The sequence below is a fragment of the Xiphophorus hellerii genome, chromosome 20 (genome assembly GCF_003331165.1).
Source record: "Xiphophorus hellerii strain 12219 chromosome 20, Xiphophorus_hellerii-4.1, whole genome shotgun sequence".
Classification (NCBI taxonomy): domain Eukaryota; kingdom Metazoa; phylum Chordata; class Actinopteri; order Cyprinodontiformes; family Poeciliidae; genus Xiphophorus; species Xiphophorus hellerii.
Genome location: NC_045691.1, coordinates 21,968,224 through 21,988,642, shown reverse-complemented (window position 1 = coordinate 21,988,642; position 20,419 = coordinate 21,968,224). Strand labels below are relative to the sequence as shown.

At 38.0% G+C, this 20,419-nt stretch overlaps 1 protein-coding gene across 5 annotated transcripts in view; it reads right to left on the bottom strand.

Annotated features, from left to right (window-relative positions):
- ppfia4 (PTPRF interacting protein alpha 4) overlaps positions 1 to 20,419 on the bottom strand; it is a 63,686-nt gene that overhangs the window by 14,704 nt on the left and 28,563 nt on the right. For all 5 annotated transcript variants that reach the window (XM_032550621.1, XM_032550622.1, XM_032550619.1 and 2 more), the window contains 6 exons: positions 4,037 to 4,138; positions 3,739 to 3,903; positions 2,957 to 3,031; positions 2,487 to 2,558; positions 1,504 to 1,725; positions 372 to 506 (listed from right to left, as the gene is read on the bottom strand). In XM_032550621.1, the coding sequence (XP_032406512.1) occupies positions 372 to 506; positions 1,504 to 1,725; positions 2,487 to 2,558; positions 2,957 to 3,031; positions 3,739 to 3,903; positions 4,037 to 4,138 (771 nt within the window). The remainder of the gene's footprint in view (positions 1 to 371; positions 507 to 1,503; positions 1,726 to 2,486; positions 2,559 to 2,956; positions 3,032 to 3,738; positions 3,904 to 4,036; positions 4,139 to 20,419) is intronic.

The window sequence follows — 20,419 nt, the reverse complement described above, 5'->3', positions numbered from 1 at the left end:
GAGACGCAGTAATACTACTGGAAGACGTGGCTTTACACAGCTCAAGTTAAAATTTTGTACCGGATTTTATAGATATTACTCTTGCTTGGGAGAAGGTTGCACTGAATTTGACTTAGCAATGTCAGAGTAGACAAAGGCTGAGACACACCGTTCAGATTTTTAATTGTCAAGAAATTTGAAAACTATTTATCGGTTTCTTTTCACGATCGTGCACAACTTTGCTCTGGTAACAAAAAATTCCAGTAAAAAACGTTGAAGTTTGTGGTTATAACATGAAACCATTCATGTTTTATACACTGACGTCCTGAAGAAGCTTCATCATTCAAAGCCTTATCTTTGCATGATGTCTAGTGAGTTAGCAGGGATGCTACCTGTCTGTGCAGGGAATCTTTGGTGGCCAGTTCATTCTCCAGTTTGTCATTGAGGTCGTGGATGTGGGTTGTCTCTCGCTGGGCAGCCAGGTAGCGTTTCTCTAATGTTGTGATTCTTTCCTCCAAATCCTCTCTCTTCACGAGGAAAAATAACAGAGAAATGTAAACAGAGAAGAGTCATATAACATAGATAATGTACTTATGCCATATTTACTAGACATTAGTAAGTGAGATGGACTTTTAGTTTTTAATTCTAGATTACCATAAAACCAAGTAAGTCTAAGATTATGCCAAAAATACCAAACTATTCATTGCCATTAGACTAACATTAAAGGAGTTGAAAAATAAATACAAGGATTTTTAGTTTGATCCGTCAATATTATAGTTCTCATACACAAACATAACCTTTCATTTGATTGTTGCTGCTTTGTTCTCCAAAGGCAAAACCTTGATAACATTTTTTTTTTTTTACAAAACTGATTAAACTGTCTCTGGCATTACTCTGTTGAAAAAGAAACATTTTGCATTACATGTGTAAAAAAAGAGAAAATTTGGAGCAGCATTGTGCACAGTGCGTTATGTGCAAAGAAGGAGAACTGATACCTGTGATTTTGATTGAACTGTGTGCTTTGGTCAGATGAGACTAAGGTTTATGCAACAAACAATCCAGTGTGAAAAAAATACAGATATATTTAAAAGCATCTCATGTTCATGGTTGAGGATCTATGATGTTGATTCTTCCTCAAAGGCCCTCGAAACCTTCTTGGATTGCTTGGCAATATAAATTTTTTGAAATGTCAGAGGAGATTTTAAATAAAAAAATTTGGTAAACTCTGCCAGTAAACTAAAAAATCTTTTTCCACTCTCTTTCATGGACTAATATAAAAATAAAATTGTTTAAAAACATCAAAATCTTAGCCCTCTCTTTGGTAATTTGTTGAAAATGTGTTAAAATTTCTTAACATGGGATGTTTTTGACCCTATAAATTGAGTCAATTTATAGGGTCGAGATTACTACAACTTGTAGTTGTTGTAATCTCGCACTTGTAGTTGTTGTTCAAAGCTTTTCACACATCTTTATCCAGGTGTCTGAGTCTATGTGTCTCCCAATTCTAACACCCTTCAACCTCACCTCTCTCTGCTCCCTCTGTTGTTTGATTGACAGCTCTTCACTGCGGCTCAGTTCTCGTCTTGCATTGGCTAGCTCCGCCTCAAGCTCCACCATGCGACCGTTTAGAGTGGCGGCGTGCTCGCGACTCTGAGCGAGCTCCTTATTGGTCCGGTCCAGCAGCTCCTGAAGCTCAGACACCCGACCGCCGTCATCGTGGGCGTCTATAGAACCATTGGGGAGTCTCTGCAAAGAGGAACACTGACAGGTATAACCCACCTGTCTGCACTTGTTTACGTGAGTAACATCAAAGGGCTGAGTTGTGGAGATGATTTTGAGTGACCTACATAAAAAAAGTACTGAGATGTTTGCATTTAGAAGTAAATTATGTGAGGTTAGGCTCTCATGTTGTTGCTTAGATGTTGTTTCTCCTTTCTCCGTAGCTGAGAGTGCTGTTATTTCCGTGATCTTAATTAAACAAACCTTCAGGGACACATTCTGACAGAAAATACAGCGGGCAGGAACGAAGCTTTTCTAGGACTCCCCTCTGTTTCCAAATGCTACCATTTTGCTTTCTAATGAATACCTTTCACAAATACACAAACATTCACATTAACAGTGGGGAAAACACATTTAGGCCAAATAAAACTTTGTAATAAAACACAGTTGGTGATCTCTGCAGATGTATGTTCTTTGTAATTATCAAAATAAGACTCTTAAGATTATTTAAGTTGAGTTCCTGTAGTTGCATAAAAGAGTAACCAACATGGGGCCCTATAATGTCCTATGATATTAAGTAAGCAAAAGTGTAGCTATGAGACGAAGCACAACAACATTAGTAAAAAAGAAATGTATAAATAGACAAGTTACACGATAAAATTATTTTACTCTTACACCTCAGGTTAAACGCAGTCAAAAAGTGGCATTAAATTTTGATGTTTAATGTTAATGGGAAGCAAAGGACAAAGCTGAGAGACAGCAAAGTGCAGAAAAATAGCTCAAAAGACCTTCCATGTAGGCTTGGATCCGTCTGTCCGCTCCACTGAATCTCCATCCTTCCTCTGCCTTGCCGTGTTCAACTGCAAAGGAGATGAAACAGAAAAGCAAATAAACTACAACTTTATCTTATTTTATTTCCTAGAAAATTCAGAACAAAACTCAGTGCAGCTCAGGGTCACGTAACAGTAAAATAGCATACTTTACAAACCTACAAATATGAATTATACTGTAGAAAAAATAAGGCTTATCCTCTTGTTATCAGCTCATCATAACAAGATCTAACTTCAGTTCTCAAATTATCTGCCTACTAGGATAAGATTATAACTGAGTCTGAGCTGAATATTTACTTCACCTCTCTATGTGTGATGGTTTCTAACAGAGCCATAACGCAAATCATTAGCTATTGTTGAAGGGTCTGGATCCTAAACACCATATCACACAAAAATGGAAGATTTTAAATCTCGTCAAGTTATTTTACCTCCTGGGTGGTGGACGCTAGTTGCCCCTCCAGGGTTGCCACCCTCTCTAGAGCCACCCGAAGCCTCTCTCGTACCTGATAGACACCACAATTACACAGAATATGGGTCACAATTCAAATGACTTCAGTTGTTGGTCCTATGGTGTGTAAAACTATTGATACTCTGTGAACTTTTCCATGTTTTTTTTTTCAATTACAAAGAAATTATCAGCACACTTCAATTTCTTTGATTTGAATTTTATGTGAAAGTATAGGAAGATAGATGGAGATAAATACAGGAGACTACTAAGGATAAAAGGCTGCAAAATACTGAAGAGTAGTGTAGAGGATCAACCTCCATGAGGACATCGAGGCTCAACATACAGCCTACAAAGAAGTGCTTTATGTTAAGGCATACATTTATAATCAGAGTCCAATTGAGAATTTTTGCCTAAAAGTGAAAAAGTTCAAGGGGTAGCCAATTTTGTACGGCACTGTAAATGTGCTGACACTGATCTAAATACAATCTTGTGACTTCCTCAATTTTGTTCTTTAAAAGTCTTTCAGTAATGGTTTCCTCATGTACCTGCATATGTTTTACTATGACAGAAATAATAAGGTTAATTAATAAAAGCTAGAAAAACTCCAGAGTTGGAATTAATCAGTGACAGGGGACAGCTATACTGTTTGAGAAAAAGTCAGGCATCATAACACGGTATCCATGACGCTAATATCAAGCAATGAAGCTATTTAATTAAGTATTCAGCTAGTGTGCACCAGCTGACCGAAGTCATAGGGCCCACCTTTTCATCCAGGGCCTTGTGGTGTTCAAACAGTGACTTCAGAGCTTTCAAGACCTCCACCTCACTGGAGACTCCAGATGGCGGCGGCGCCTGTCTCTTCACCACCGTCATCCTGAGGCTGCGTTCATGACGAGACACCAGACACTCCAGGTGCTCCAGCAGCAGCTACAGCGCCACACGCATCCACAAAACAATTCATTTTAAACTTGGACATTTTTTTTAATTTTTATTTCTCCTTTGCACGAGCGCAGCCACGCACTTTTCCCACACACTCGCTCGTGGACAGACATACACATACCCTGGTGTTGTTCCTTTCAGCTTTGAGTTCAGATATTTCCTCTTCTTTCTCCAGCAGCTGCTCCCGGCATATGTTCAGCTCCTTCGTCAGAGTGGCAAACTCCTACACAGCAAACAGACAGAACACCCACACTGAGGTTAATACCACATCCTGATCGACACAGTGGGCACTACTTTAGACAAACAGAGTCACATGTGGGAAAGCAGTCCAGAAGGAGTAGTATACCATCAGGCTGAGGAATAATTTATGAGTAATGACAATTGGCTAGATATAAATCTTGGACAGCTTCGTTTGTTCTTTCTGCAGGGTTCTTATGGGAAAGATTTGGTGTTAGAAATGTTTTCTGAGCCTTTGCCAATAAGAAAACCCCAAGAGAATTAAAAGGGATCAAATTTTAAAATGCTATACAGCAGTGTCTGGTGTCCTTTGATACACTATTAAAGTGTCCATTGATGTATCAATTTAGAAATCAACCATTATGGCTTTCACCATGCACACATTGGAAATATTGACTTCAAGGTTTGAAAGGGTACAGGAAAGTGTTTTGACTTTTAGATTACAAATTGAAGACATTTTATTGTACTTATTCCAAAACCTCAAATTTAGTCGTTATCTGAAAAACTACCAGGGCTTTTCATCATCATCATCATCATCATCATCATCATCATCATCATCATCATCATCATCATCATCATCATCATCATCATCATCATTATCATCATCATCATCATCATCAAAAAAAAATGTAGTAGAGATGAAATTTTGTTTGTGCTGGAAAATTCTTTGGGCTTATTGATTTTTTTTTTTCACATTTAGTTTTGTACTTTCCAGAAGATTTGAAGCATTTTTGAAGATTTTAGTCCTTGGAATATGCTTCAAGCTGCTGTCACATGAGTGGGTGTATTAAAAAAATGTGTGGGTCTGCATGGGTCTAAATGAGGAGAATTTTTGTGGAACATTAAGTCCTTTAGCATCTTTTGAAGTACGTGTTTCATTTTGGATGTAGACATGGTTACTCTCTACGTGTGTGTTTAGCTGACAAGTATGACATTTTGTGTACGGTAATATTTCATCAACTTTCTTGTATTTCTTTCATATTTTTTCATATTGAGGGAACCCCTGAATTTTTGGAGACAAAAGTTTAATGTTTTATGCATAATCTAAGAGTGTCGCGACTTGTCAAATAATCACTATCTGCATTAAGCAGGCTAAACTTCTGTCAGCTGAAGTCACTCCAAGCACTTGGCTTGCTGAAGCTAGTCAAGTGAAAGCGCCTCTGCATGGTTCATCATAAAAAAAAAAGAAGTTTTTAGTGGGGTATTGCAGCAAAATTTATACAGCACTTCCATTAATTACAACTAGCTAGAAATCACTGCAGTTTTATATTCACAGGAAGGCACTGCTGGGGCATTTTTTGGGGGGGATAATACCTGGAGATTTAAGTACACCTCTCACTTCTAACATTTCAACAGCTTGTCAACTGCTTCAGAGGAAATGAAAATTAGATTTCCTTAATGCATATGTCAGTTATGCATACAGATACTTTGCACATCTTGGTCCTGGCAAGATAGATTGTAAAGTAGACTGTTCCATGCATAAACTCATTGTTTAGCAGTAACCTCTGACCATAGGTACACTGAGGAGATGAAGAAGGACTGTGGAGATACTGACTGGTATGAATTTTGTGAGCCTCACAGAGGTGACATCAATGTGCTATGAAGGTTTGACAGACTATTTAAACTCATTGGAAAAAAGGAGACTTTATGAAGAGAGGCAAAATGACTGAAGAGTCTGCAAAAAAACCCCTAATGCAAATAGAGATGAAAAAAAGCTGGTACATAGTGGAAAAGGTTGGAAAGCAAACTAGCAGAGCAATGTAAAAGACGTGAGTTCAGAAATAAAGATGGACTTCCAAGAATGAGGACAATCAGATAGGCAGTAGTGTGGATAGAGCCAAAGAACTGAGGATATCCAGCAAAAGGTTCAATTCAGGGACTAGTTCTATGTCCTGTTCTCCAGGGAACCAGACTTCGATTTATGAGGAGAACGGTGCTGCAGGACATCGTTCTCTCACCTTTTCTTTTCTGTTTGTAGGCCACAAACTTTTGATAAAAGCCACAGATATTACAACATCGAATCTCCCTTTTGGGTTATGTATTATTGAACTGAATCAAATAAATGAAATATATAATAACAGTACATTTTGGCATCAGTGATGATGCAGTTCTGCAGTAATAATAAAAGAAACGTCTTAGTGGAATTAAGTGACTCGTTCCAGTTTTATGTTTTCTTTGAGCAAAAATACATCTTGCATAGCTCACTACCTGGATATGGAGTTTTATTTCTTTTAGTTTCATCATACTCACACAAACTGAGATAGCACCATCTCCCTCAAAGCATCTAAAAACAACCACATATTTCTGACTCTGATGGACATTTAACGCTCCTGTGGAGTTATTAAAATTTGCTCCATTACCTTTCATAGTTTGAGATGGACCTGTATGGGCTGAGCATTTTTGCTGTGTGTTTGCTTTTCATAGTTTATAAACTTTAATGGTGTGGGACTGGGGAGGTTTTTTAACTCTTATTTTATATGTGAACATCTAAATAGCAGCAATCCAAAAGTCTTTTGCAGAGAATTTATAGTTTAAGGTTTATCTGTACATGATGTCTTTGGCATTTGTAGGCAAATCGTATGACACCGATGTTGTCAATCCAAGAGATGTTGTCCAAGAAGTCGATGGTCATGTCAGACATTTTTTTTTTTAAAAGATCTCTATTGGCTCGTTGAGTTATTGATTGGATTTCCAGAACTTGAGAAGCTTCACATCATCTAATGTCATTTAGCAGTAATATGTTTTTAGTTTGAGCGCACTGATCCAGTGGCTGTTTATTAAATGAACTCTATCTCTGTGTGTGAATCTTACTATGCGCTGAACGTCTCTTGGCTCTTTGCTGGATTTTCCTGTGAGGTTGGCATCAGTCCAGACTGGTATCCAGATCTCCATCATTTCTCTCTTTGTTTTCCTCAGAATACTCCCATAGACACACATACCTACACACCCACACCACGTTAAATCCGGGACCTCCCTGGTGCGACGACACTGCACTCTCCATTTTCCATTCTCATGATAAATCTCGACACTGGCTCAAGCTGAAAGAAAGCTGGCACTGTGAGCGTTTAGTCGCTCCCAGAAATTGCAGCAAAAGAAGGTGGAGTGTGGATGAGGGCCTCCCTCAACAAACAAAGATAAAACATACAGAAAAATAAAGCATCATGGAGGTTGGTATAAGATCCTGATCACCGTTTTGGATAGGATGATACCAAATATATAAAAAAATTAGATCATGATTAGTATGTAAAGCCTGAAATGTGTTGTCATTTTGTGTACAGCCTTTGCTGAAGAATGCAAAAAAAAAAAGTTCCAAAAACTTTTCCTGCACAAGACAATATCTATACCAGCGTAACTATTTATGAACCTGGAACACAACATATCATTGGCATTCAGAAAAAAAAAAATTGAGATGAGACTTTTAGTTAGAAAAGCTGAAATAACCCAGTTTGACAGACACAGATTCTGTAGATATTCTTCGAAAACCTTTTGGTGTTCAAATACCCCCACGCCGTTAGGTGCAGTTTTAAAACAAGGAATAAAAACTACCAACAACTACAACTGTTATCTGGACGACGATAATATGTGTGCTGTAATTTGCTTGATGCTTTTGAAGTAGCATGTTGTCTGGTCTGGACTGTTTACATGCAGAACCACACAGAAAAAAAAAAAAAAAACACCAAAGAGAACAGCGGAGTACACCGATGCACACTAACTAAGATGAGCTTTTGGAATAATAACACAAAGAGGAGAATTTGAATAAGATAGAAATAAAATAAATCACAAATGAACACAAAGCATATATAAAGCAATCCTGCCTGCAAGGTTACTGAACCTGTCTGCTACACTTCAGTGAAAAGCAACAACATGGAGCAGAAATGGAAAGCGCTAAGAAAAAAGTGACTATAGAGAGAGGAAAATGGGTCAGTTTGCACATTTAACTTTCCTTTATTCCACTGTTTGGACCAATAGGCAGGAGCTCAGGCCAAATCCACCAACAGATGTTACATGTCACTGTCTCTTTCAATCATGGCAAAAAAAAGATGGCTCAACAGTCTTAGACCTTTAGCTCATCTCTTCATCCCCATATTACGCTGCCTTTTGAAAACTCACTGTATCTCTACTTAAAAAAGGGGACAAATACAAAAAGGGAGAACAAACAAAAACCAAAACTGCATTTTTCTGAAATTGAGGAACAATAAACAAATATAGCAAAATGGCAACAAAAAAACCCCCACACAAAAAGAATCCAAAAAAATTGGTTTGTGTTCTCATGAGGGCCTGTCCAACACCTTTCATCTGACAGCGTATACAGCCCCTGTGTTTTTCTTCCTTTGACATGCCGAGCACCCCCAACCAAACAAAAATCCCAGGACGGCTTTTCTGTAGTCAAATACTGACGGGGCTCACTGACAACAACCTCAACATCTGTCAGGGAGTAAAACCGTACAGAGCACGGAAGAAGGGCATCTGTGGCAACCAGAGGAATGCCGCTACCCCCAAAGTTAGATAGCAAACACTGCTGAGCCCAGACATTGTGAAGGGATTTCTCTTTTTTTCTCTTCCTTAAGCAGGTTGGGATTAACGGATGAAACAAAATGCTCTGTTTGGGTGTGTGTGTGTGTGTGTGTGACTGAGCACGAGGAGAGATAGAAAGACACTGTAGCAGAGTCAGATACAAAAATAGGCTGTAAATATTAAGATTCAGTGTTTAGTTTCCATGCATACAGACAATCTCAAAGATATTTAAAAACAGGATTTAGGCATGAGATCTCTGTATTTGTGTTTGCTGTATCTCAGATCGTCTCTCATTTTGCTCATCCTCTGATGACAAATAATATGAACAATTAAAAGGGCTTGCCTTTTAACTGTTAATTGTCTTTGAATGGTTCTTTTATTAAATAAGACATTCAGAAATATTTGTAATTTGCATTAGGAATATTGTTCCTAAAATCCAATCCTAACTAATCCCTTAGCTAAAAATGTGTCCCTATTACAGCTAAAAGGCAAAGAACTGGGACCTTTAATGCAGTACAAGTTCACAACAAATGTTATCTCGGGCATTTTACACAACAAACAGGTAATTTTTGCATCACATTCAGTTCAATTCAGTTTATTTATATAGCTAATTATATAGCTAACTACATCTCGTTGCTTGTACTTGTGACAGTGCAATGACAATAAAGTTGAATTCGATTCTATTCTAATGGACTAATGTCATCTCAAGGCTCATTACAATACATTCTAATGTGATCCTAATTATAAAACAATGCAGTCGAGATCAGATTATTATTAATCCCGCTGATTCCATGAAGTCACTGATTTTGCAGGAATCCCTCCTCCTGAATAAGCATCTGGCAACAGCTGCCTGGAGTCATTAACTTAGCAGCAATTCCTCATACTCAGCATGCACACGGCTCACCTAAATTGAAAAATCCCACTTCTTTGGTAGGGGTGGAATAATGTGGAATGGACTGTAAGTAAAGAAAACAATATTTATTGAGTGACAAGTAATTATACTTCATAATAAACTATTGAGAACAGGGAGGGAGGCTGTGGAGGTGCTAAGAGAAAAATGGACTAGAGAATATTTGTGCATATGTTGTTAGTCACCATCCACTAAATTCACTGTCGATTTACATGAACACAGATTAATCGAGTTGTACTTAAGCAAGTGTGCACATGAAATGAGTTATATCCTAAGCCTATGAGTGCCTTTGCTAAGGCTCTTAAGGTAATAAGTACAATAAAAAAATTGTGAATAATCGGTTCTGTTTACTTGCTTTGCACAACGTCCATATTTTTCATAATTCTGCTCCATTTTGAACAGAATACACATTGCTCTTCTTTTCAATGAATCTCTCTCGGATTCCTTCTGTTACTTTGACAACTGGTCTCTTTTCCAACCGGAACAGTATTCAGCTTGCACATATCTTCTCTGCAGCTTGTTGGACTCATTAACTCAAGCAGTTCCAATGCAGCAAGTGGGAAGCAGTGATGATAGAGAATTATGATATGTGTGACATTTGTGAGAAAATCTAATGGGGTGTCCGCTGCTGTTTCAGAACAGTGAGGATGAGTGGCGCCTCAATGAGCATCAGATGGTGAGAAAAAAAAATAAATGAAAAGAACAAAATATGTGACTAAGCTAGAAAGGAAGGAGAGTAAACCAGCTCATTCACACATCATATGATTTGCCAGCCATGATTTGGTGATGTGACATCATCATGTATGCTAATTAGAGGATGCTTCCAGCTCAAGTAAATAGTGCCTTAAAAAAGAATCCACACCCCTGGCGTACCCTCTCTCATGCCAGGGGTGTGGCCAACTACAACCCTCAACATAATCTATCTTGGGAAGTGAAAGTCAAAAAAACAACAACAAAAAAACAACTGACTTACAAATTTCTTTTCACATTTTAAAGTCTAAAAATTTGCGGAGTTCCCATTTACCGTGATCCTCTAAATAAAATCCAGAAGTCATGTAAGTCATGTAATGACTGTGAGCAATTCAATCACTATCTAAACCAAGCTGCTCTGTGAAGACCTTAGAGACAGAGAACATTACTGAACAAACAGGATCATGAAAAAGCAACAGAGACAGGTCAGAAACAAAGTTATGAAGAAGAGCTACTCAGTCTCTCACCCGAAACTAAAAACAGTACAACTCAACCCGAAGAACCTAAACTGGCAAGCGATAATCAGAGAAGCAGCCAAGATGACCATGGTAAGTGAGGGAGTTCAGGTGTGAGAATTTCTTAGCAGATTTTTACTCTTTCTAGTGGAGTAGAAGGAAGACATTGTTAATATAAATCAGGAAGAAGTCCATTTGCATGTTGTCTCGAGCAATGTGGGGAAACACACACAATTGTTTCTTCATGATAACGCTAGTACTGCGCCACATCCTGAAAACACTGTCCCATGAGACATGGTGGTGGCTGCATTACTCTGTGGGGAGGCCTTTGTTCCACAAACAAAGAAGGTTGTGGGAGCTGGATGATGGATAGAGCTAAATACAAAGATTCTCCACGAAGAAAAGTTTGAGACAGCAAAAGCATTGAGAGTCAGGCAGAGGCTTAATGTCAATGTTTCGTTTTAATTCCTCTGAAAACCTGAGACATGCAGAAACAGCTGGCTCCTTCACATCAGAGCTAAAAATACATTACATTACTGCAGCTATAGCCCCCCAAAAAGGGGCAAATATGGCTTTATCTTTATCTTTTATGTCTCAGCTCTATATCGACTTAAGTTTATCATTTATTTCTTTTATGTGATATGTTATGCTTTAAATGCTTATGTTGTGTTCCTGATGTATTTGGTGTTTTAAGTTTTATCTCTGATCCTTTGTATTCTGTAAACCACTTTGAATTGCCTTGTCTATGAATGGTTCCATGCAAACATTTTTACCTTCCAGCTGGTCACTGACACTAAACATACAGCCAGAGCTACGATGGAATGGTTTAAACTAGATCACATTGCAGTGTTTCAATGGCCCAGTCAAAGCCAAGATGTAAATCCAAATGAAAATCTGCGATTGGGAAAATTTACGTTTACAGATATTTTCCGTCTAATCTGACAGAGCGCAAATTATTTTGCACAGAATGTACCAAGATCTCAGTCGCTCAGCAAAGTTGTAACTCAGCAGTTGGATGCAGACTTGAGTCAGGAACAGTTTTGTCAGATTTTTATTTGTTTAAAATTTTGAAAACCGTGTATCTTCGTCTTTCCAGTTTACAATAGTGTGCTATGTTTTGGTTTATCACATAAGATCCCAATAAAATGCACACTTGTTCTGATGTGAAAATAGTACTGTAGATTCATTACTTACAGCTAGCATGCAAATAATAAGGTAGAAATCTTCGTATGGGAAATTAAAAAAAATAATTTTCTGATATTTAATTTGTTGTCTTTTTGTTGCTAAGATTTGTTTGATTTGTTTGGATTTTAGCAAGGTAGCCTTGTCTGAAAAATCAACAAATCTTTCAGAGATCGACAAAAATTATTGTACCCAGCAAAATCATTAAGTCTTTTCAGCTGTTTTCTATCAGTATTCCAACAATAAAGTTTAATTCTCAACTCACTGAAGGATCACTATAAATTTTAAATGTTCACTTGAACCAAAAATATTATATTGATAGATTGTGCAGCTCCTCAGGACAAGGAAACATGAACCTTTACCAAAGATTATTGCAATGCAAAACAAGATTCCACATAATAACTAAACTGCTTTAACTCTTGAGTTCTTTCCATCGGCTTAGCAAGGACTGCCAAAGACGAGCTGCATCCCTGTGGAGCTTCAGATATCACATCTCTGTAACTCCTCAGCACTGCAGACACCTGATGTGGCGAGCAGCAGGGAGGTGGACTCGACCTTGCTCTGACAAACCTTAATCAACGCACGCAGGAACTGTGACACACACCGCCATAGCGCTTTTTGCCTGGGCGATGTCCCCTAAAGTAGGCAGTGAGTAATCTGTTGCCATGACACCACAGCCTCACACTGCTGTGAATGTCATGGCAACGGCTCATTAGCAAGAGTGTTTGAGAGCCCAACAAACTTTGCATGAGCGTTTGAGTGGAGGGATGTCCTCAGTTCCACATCCGTGTGGGGGAGCACGCTAAAACACATACAAGGCTGCTAAGAGATGTTTTGTTTTTTTTTCAGGTGAAAGTGGGACCTGATTGCAACACCTGAAAGATCCAAGCTCCCTCTGAACCTTTAGAGTGATGAAGAACTTATACAAAAAATGCAACACATTTTCTACTTAGAAAGCAACAAATAAATTTCCTGTGAGAATTGATGTATTAAAGGAGATTTAATGACAACCACAGTTGCACAATATACTAAATCACAGTCATCCTCGCATTATTAGTGTATTCAAAATACCAATCCCACTACACTACTTGGATGCAACATTTCGTAAGTTATTATTATATCATGTGCAGTGTATTCATGCTATGCAATAATATATGGGGTGTCACTGTCCTTTATGCCCAGGCGATCTGGATTTTAGCAAACCCATTCCCTTCCTACGCAATTCCAGTTGATTCTCATCTCTCTTCAGTGCTCTGTTTGGAATTTCTCACATTAAGCTGGATTTCCCAGGTTGAATTTAAACTGGGTCAGTCAGTAAACAGAAGAAAAGTTGTGAACAATGACATCATTTTTCTTGCATTGCTTTAGAATTGTAGTCTAGTTTTGTATTGGACACACTTCTAACTATTGAGCAGTTAAAGTTGGAGCAAGACCATTGCTCTCATTAACAGACATCTCGTTGAGCTTTGCACTCCCAGCTTCGCAGTGGATGATGGCCCACACAATTTCTAGTAAGCGTAGAGTAGCTTCAAGTTGGTTCATTACATACTGTAGATCACGACCAAATGTTATTGATTGGGTAAAATCTGACCCAATTATTTCAAACTTTAACAAAGTTCACACCTCCAAGCAATCATTTCTCAGTAGTCAAGGGTCAAGACCCTCGGCAAGGCGTAGAACAAATGGCTGTTTGTTTTTTCCAGGTTATGGGACAGAGGGAGTTTGACCATTCCGGTTTGGTCAAAAGTTTGGCATTATTATCTTGCTAAAATATCCAATAATGACCCATGATTTTTTAAAATAAGATTTTAATTTAAAATATTGCATTTGCCATGCACTTTAACAAGATTCCCAGGGCCTTTGGAGGAGAAAACAGACCACAACACCACAGATCTTCCAGCATGTCCAGAGACTCTGATCCACTTTAAAATTAAATAAATAAATCACAAAAAACCTTTAGTCATATTCATTTTACTGAGTAATCTTATAGCGTTGAAGCTTTTGCTTAATGTGGAATTATGTTTATGCAATAAAAGATTAACTTATTTCTAAGCTTAGATTTAACGTTATTATTAACTTCTTCAAAACATCTTCATCATTATTCAGCAATAAGCATAGAGGATGCTGGCTTACATAAATACAACTGTGCACAATAAATAATCAAAAATATTGCATATTTGTTGCAAAAGTACACATTTTAATAATAGTTTAAGTATATTTTTCAGAGAAAAACCCAAATAATCTGAAGATAGAAATCAGCACGTATATCAAATTGGAATATGTTGGTAAAACTTCAACTTGTGCATTTTGGCCTCGGCCTTTTTAGAACTCCTTTTTAGAACTGATGAGAAATCTCTGCACTCTGTACGCTTAAATGTCTCAAAAAGTATAAATAAATTTTTGTCCTACATTTAGAGCAAGAATGACTCTAAACCAGATAAAACAACAGCAACAACTCAGTATCCAGTTTTGCCAAATCATGCTCAGAAAAAGTTATTTGAGAACCTCCATATTGATTATTATGCAGCAATATAAGAGGGCACACCTCACACTTCAATCTTCTGTTTGGCGAGCACGTACAGTGGGTGTTAAATCTCTTCCCAATATTCCTCAAACTTTTTTATCCACTGCAACCCTGCAGGCAAAGAGTAGAATCCATTTATGTGCTTTAACTTGCTTCATCAAAGCAGAACAAAACTAGAACCGTGTACAGAGGGGGGAAAAAATGGTGGGATGAGAAGGCAAAACTTCCTCTGTTGGATGAAAGGAGAAGCACAAAGGAGCTTATGTGCATCAGTGGAGTCTGTGTCTCACATGTGAAGTAATAAAAGATATGTTTAGTCAAGCATGCAAAGCAGTCAAAGAAAGAATGAGCATTCTCATCAATGCATGACAGACGGTTATCTCTGGTATTTTCTTCAACAATAAGATATGAAAACAGAGAAACAATGATATCAAACAGCCTCATTCTAGACAGATATGCAAATTCCATCACTGTAAAGTGTAATTATGCTTCCCAGCTCGACTGAGCCAAAGTAGGGGAAAAGAAAGATGAGAAGGAAGGAGGAAGAGGTGCAGAGAAGGCCATATGTCAGTCCTAGAAAAGAGTCATCAGCGCTGAAATCAATACTCTGCCAAGGACACACGGAGATAGCGCAGAGAGCTGCCTGAGCCGTAGGCGATTCCTCACCGTTAATGTCCGGATACTTGCTGAGAGCTGAGTACCTTACCTGGTACATGTAGGTGTTAAAGTTAGTCCAGTTCTGAAGGTAGTTCCTCACTGTTCGGTTCATGATCGAAGCCACACATATCACATTCCTGAAACGTGAACTCCATGAAAAGAGGGTGATGCATGGGATTGAATGAGGAGTCGCAGGGAAAGAGGGATGGAGCAAAAATACTGGTCCAGAGTTGCACTGCCCTTCACCAGGATGATACCCTGCTACTCAGCTTCCTACAGACTCAGCCTCAGATGGGAGACAGGATCCCTCCTGCCTCCCATGTGATAGCTGTGTAAAAACAAAGGGGAAGGGAGTGGAAACCCGGGGAATAGAGAAAACACAGCAAAGCATGTTGAATAAACACAAACTAAGAAGAAGGAAGAAAGGAAGAGTGAAGGGTCAGGTGAATTTCTGAGGTTCTCACCAGCTGCTCTGTTTCTCTTTCACAGAAAGAACTGAGGCACACTTCAGCGGTAATTTTTAAAGTCACATTTAGGTCTAATACTTTGGATTAGCATAAAATTAAATGCTCTATTTCCTCCTAATAAAAAACACCATCACTGCTTACTCAACACAAATTCAACAGACCCGCTTTCCTCTAGTGTGACATTGTGCGTGCTGATTCCTTCTATTTATAAATCATAGCTGGCTTGTCCTGCCTCTCTTGGTAAAATTACGCAGTGCCTGCACTTGGCTACAGTCTATTCTTGCCGGTGCTTTTTTTTACAGTAAAGGATACTTGCAAGGTTTGAGGATCACTGTCTGAAAACTGTACTTTCTCCTATGATTTTACACCGCATAGCCACCCTATCAAGACTTGCGTACCAGAATCCCTCTGATAAAAACATACGAGGTTCCCTCATCATCTGCCTGGATGTTGCAACTTCAATCATTTCTGAAAACAAGGATTGGTTGGACAGAACGTAATTTATAGAAAATATTCTCTAATACATTTGCTGTAAAAATTCGGGATATAAGCTCAAACATACGTCTTAAATATTTGATCAAATGTAATTTAGTAAGTTGCAGAGGACCCTTGTAATATCAAGAATGACCTGGCCTGATTCTGGTTAGTTATTTGACTTCTCTTTTAACATAAAGTTAGAAAGACCTAGTTCAAACATTCTGCATAGGGTTTCAAGAACATTCACTGTCCTGATTTTAAGGGTGTGGTGTCAGTTTGACTAAAATTACCAGCTTCCAACAAATGCCTTCTGGAAAAAGGTTTTATCTTCACTGGAGACAGAGATTGAGATATTTGCTCTCATTGACAAGAAGTATGCTTGGAGAAGTCAAAATGAGGGCTTCAAGAACACACAGTACCTACATTAGAATAACACTCGTCTGATTTAATGGGTTGCTCAGCGCTGTCATCACAGACTGACTGGTGCTGTTACTCCATCAGCACAGAAGACCCTATGACTCTTACTGACACCTTAAGTAAAAAGTGGAGATTTATTTCGTTTAAGCTGTTTTACAGTCTGTTCACAGTAAAGGAAACAGACAGTTTTACAGTCTGTTCACTGTAAAACAGCAGCTGATGAGTTCAATAATGGTGGCAGTAGCATCATAACAAAGGTCTGTTTAGATGCCAGTGAAATGTTGCAAAGTATGGATGGAACAATGCAGGAGGAGTACTTCCACATTTTAAGCTTGTTTTCAAATTTACAAGTGGATGGAGGACCAGAATACACCAGAATCTTTTTGACGACTATACAAAATACATTATTTCTCTGCAACTAGCTAAAAGTGTATTTGGAATAACTTTGCTGGTACATGTATAGAAATGAGCTACTATGCATAATTTTTTTAAAACCACTGAAGTTTTTTTTTCAAAAATCACTGAAGTTGGATTTTGCATAATCATAAACCTGGGGGAAAAAAAGTTCAAATAAATTATTTAAAAGACACAATTTAATTTTAACTTTCCTATTGGTAGAAAACAGACACAAGTTTTTTTATGATCAAGAAGAAATTGAGTGAAGACAACAGTGACTCAGAAAGCAACTCATTGCAATAATGTGAAAGAGTCTAAAGAGTGAATTTCAGCCATATAAAACAATAAAGAGCCTAAAACTGTATGTTTAAGCAAATGCAGTGTCAAACATTTTTCCTTTAAGTACTAAGGCTGCTGCATGTATACTGCAAAATGTAATCTGGAACAGCTCCCAGTTAACCCAATTTAATCCAAAAACAACAGACAGTATAACAGAGAATCCTCTCTGAGTCATTATGTTTACAATCTGTGAAAGCAAAGACACAATGCAGAGACAAAAGGGGAGCTAACTAGGTATCTGTGCAAACCAAACTGTACAGAGACATTTACTCCTACTGGACTCAACTCATCAGCTGCTAAACATTGTGCAAGAAGTCAGTGTAACAACACAAACTGTAGTTCACACAAATATACAAACATAAAATACGCTTAGCTAATTGAAGCATGTTTAAAAGTAGCTTATGTACTAATATGCTCTTGAATGGCCCTTCTCTGAGGAAATTGCCAGACTAAGAACTATATGTGACTATAAGTTAAAAAAAACCACCAAGCCAAACTAGGCCTGTTGCCATAAACGATAAATCAATTAATCGTACAATAAATTAAAACTATCGACGTCATTTTAATTATCGGCTTTATCGTCTCTTCCGGCCTTTTTCTCTTTCTGTTGATGACACTGAACTAAAAAAGGCTCAACTCCGGTGCTCTCCACTGACCCTCCTTCCTCATTTCCTTAGTGTAAAGCCCAGCGCACACTACAGGATCTTAGAGTTGTCGGCCGATTGTCGGCCCATTTTCAAAACCTGACAGATCACACATGAGCCGACAGAAATCCTAGGTATAACGGTTCAATCGGGTTCGATCCTGCCGTGTGGTGTCCAACAATGGGCACAAAATAATGGCTACAAGTCCAGTGAACTAATTTTAAAACCGGGCATTAATCAATGCTTTACTACAATCTACCTGCAATGCATGTGGCTAGTGTCAGCGTAAAGTCCTGACTGAATGAAAATCATTATAACTTATTTACGTCACCTTAACGAAGAACAGCTGAAAAGTTTATCAAGGTTTATCAACTGCGGTAGCAATTTCGCTCCAAATCCTCCCCTTGTCATTTCTATATTCTTTGCAGGAAATGTTGAATAAACATTAATGTTCTTTCCACTATCATCTCCAATGTCCGCTGGACTTCGGGTTGCGCCGTGTCAGCTGTTTGGGATTCCCCTCCGTAATTTCGCCTCAGAGAGGAGAATCCGCGCTTTCTGATTGGCTACCTGTCACATTCAACAGGCTGTATTAACGCTCCCAGTGGGGGAAAACCCCTGATTTAGATCGGAGCGCAACCACGATCTACCGTAACACACCACACACTACAGGATGATCGGTTACGAAATCGCAAGCGACAATCTTAGAACGGCCAATGTTCTAAAATTGTTGTAAGGGGAAAATTGGGGCAAAAAATCATGTAGTGTGAACTATTGCATCAGGTAGTGGATGTGCCCATTTTCTCTATTTAAATCTAATTATTACTATAGGGCAACATAATATACAGACTTCATAATCTGCACTCTTTTGGTTGAATGCAGTATTTATTTCCACTTTGGCTTTGTGTTGTTTAGTTTTTAATTCAAGTACATTTTTTGTTAATGGAGACCATTTTATTTTTGTTTTTGGTTGTTTTGTTTATCAGTTCCAGTGTTAGGTATTCTTTTGAAAATAAAGTGTTTCTATCTTTGGCAGGAAATCAAATGCATTTGTAACCCCCATAAACTATGCTGATCTGTCTGTATGTTTAATGTGTTTGTTAGTTCTTAGAATGTCCTGTAGAGGGCACTAGACCCACATTTCTCCTGTGTCGGTACGAGAAGAAGAGTAAAGAAGAGGGAAGAAGAAATGCAGACTAAGCAGAAGTAGAGAAGTTACTACGCATGCTGTGATATGAGAGAAATCTGTTCATTCTGAAATGGATAATGTACATTCTGTTCTGAGAGTTCTCTGGTGAGTCTGTTGTTTTATTTTCAGCTGCTTACTTACGCAGAATGGCTACCTAGCTGGAGCTAAACGTTGCCCAGTTTTTTCGAACTGGAAAAAAAACCAACCAGAGTATAAAGTGTCGCTCTGTAAGCAGCATAGCTCTGTGAAATGAGACTGTTTATGAGAAGTAATTGAAAGATTTCTATGATTTCCGTATACCTGCCTGATCGGTTAACGCTCTGCATGCAGGTTGTTTTTTTTTTTTGGACGACCGATATCTGAACGAGCCAGTGGTTCCAGAAGCAGGAGGGTTCCGCCGCCATCTTTGTGACTCGGACTGAAGCTTGGAAAGACGGAGGGACTGGTGCTGCTGGAGCTGGATGTTTTGCGTGGACAACAGATAAGCTTATTGAATAAAAAGGGGGCCCCCAAATCTTTTTTTTATTCCACAAACTATTTGTTCATGAACATTTTCATAACGGACAACTTATGTGCACACTGACTGAACTGACAGACTGAACTGTTATATTGAAGGACTAACTGGAATATGTAATTTCTTTTGTTGAAATAAGGTTTAAAGCTACTGTTAAAAAAAACCACCCTCAATTTTCTATATATTAATTTGATATTTTTATGTAAGGGTGGACAATTTAAGTTTTATACCTTAATTTTATGAAGGTAATTAGTGTTACCTGGATTATTATTTTTTTTGTGGGGAAAGAAAAATAAACTTGAGTTGTTAAAACTTGTATGCTTATCATCTTCCTGTGTGACCCTAGAACAAAAGTAACTTTCCTACTGAATTTATTGCTAATTAAATTAAGTAGTGGTTACACATTATTATGTAATTTCCATAAAATCAGTGTAAAAAAGTCTTCAAACAATATTATCGTTTATCGCAATAATGTTTGAGACAATTAATCGCTCAGCAAAATTTGTTATCGTGACAGGCCTAAGCCAAACAACAAAACATCCATTCATTTAAAACATTTCCAGAATTGCTGCTTTTAGGAATCTAAAACTATGTATTTAGGATACTTTTTAAAGACAGTTTAACAAAAGAATATTCTTAATTCTTGTACCACCGAGTAGAAATGAGGAAGAATCAGAGTTAATCTTCTTCAGATGGGAATATCCAGAATTCCCATCTGAATATTCTTGTGCATTTGTACTAAATGTTAACAAACACTCAAACATAGATGAAAACAATGAATCCTCTGTTCATACCAAAGTCATGTATGGTGTTCCACCGGGTTGTGGACTT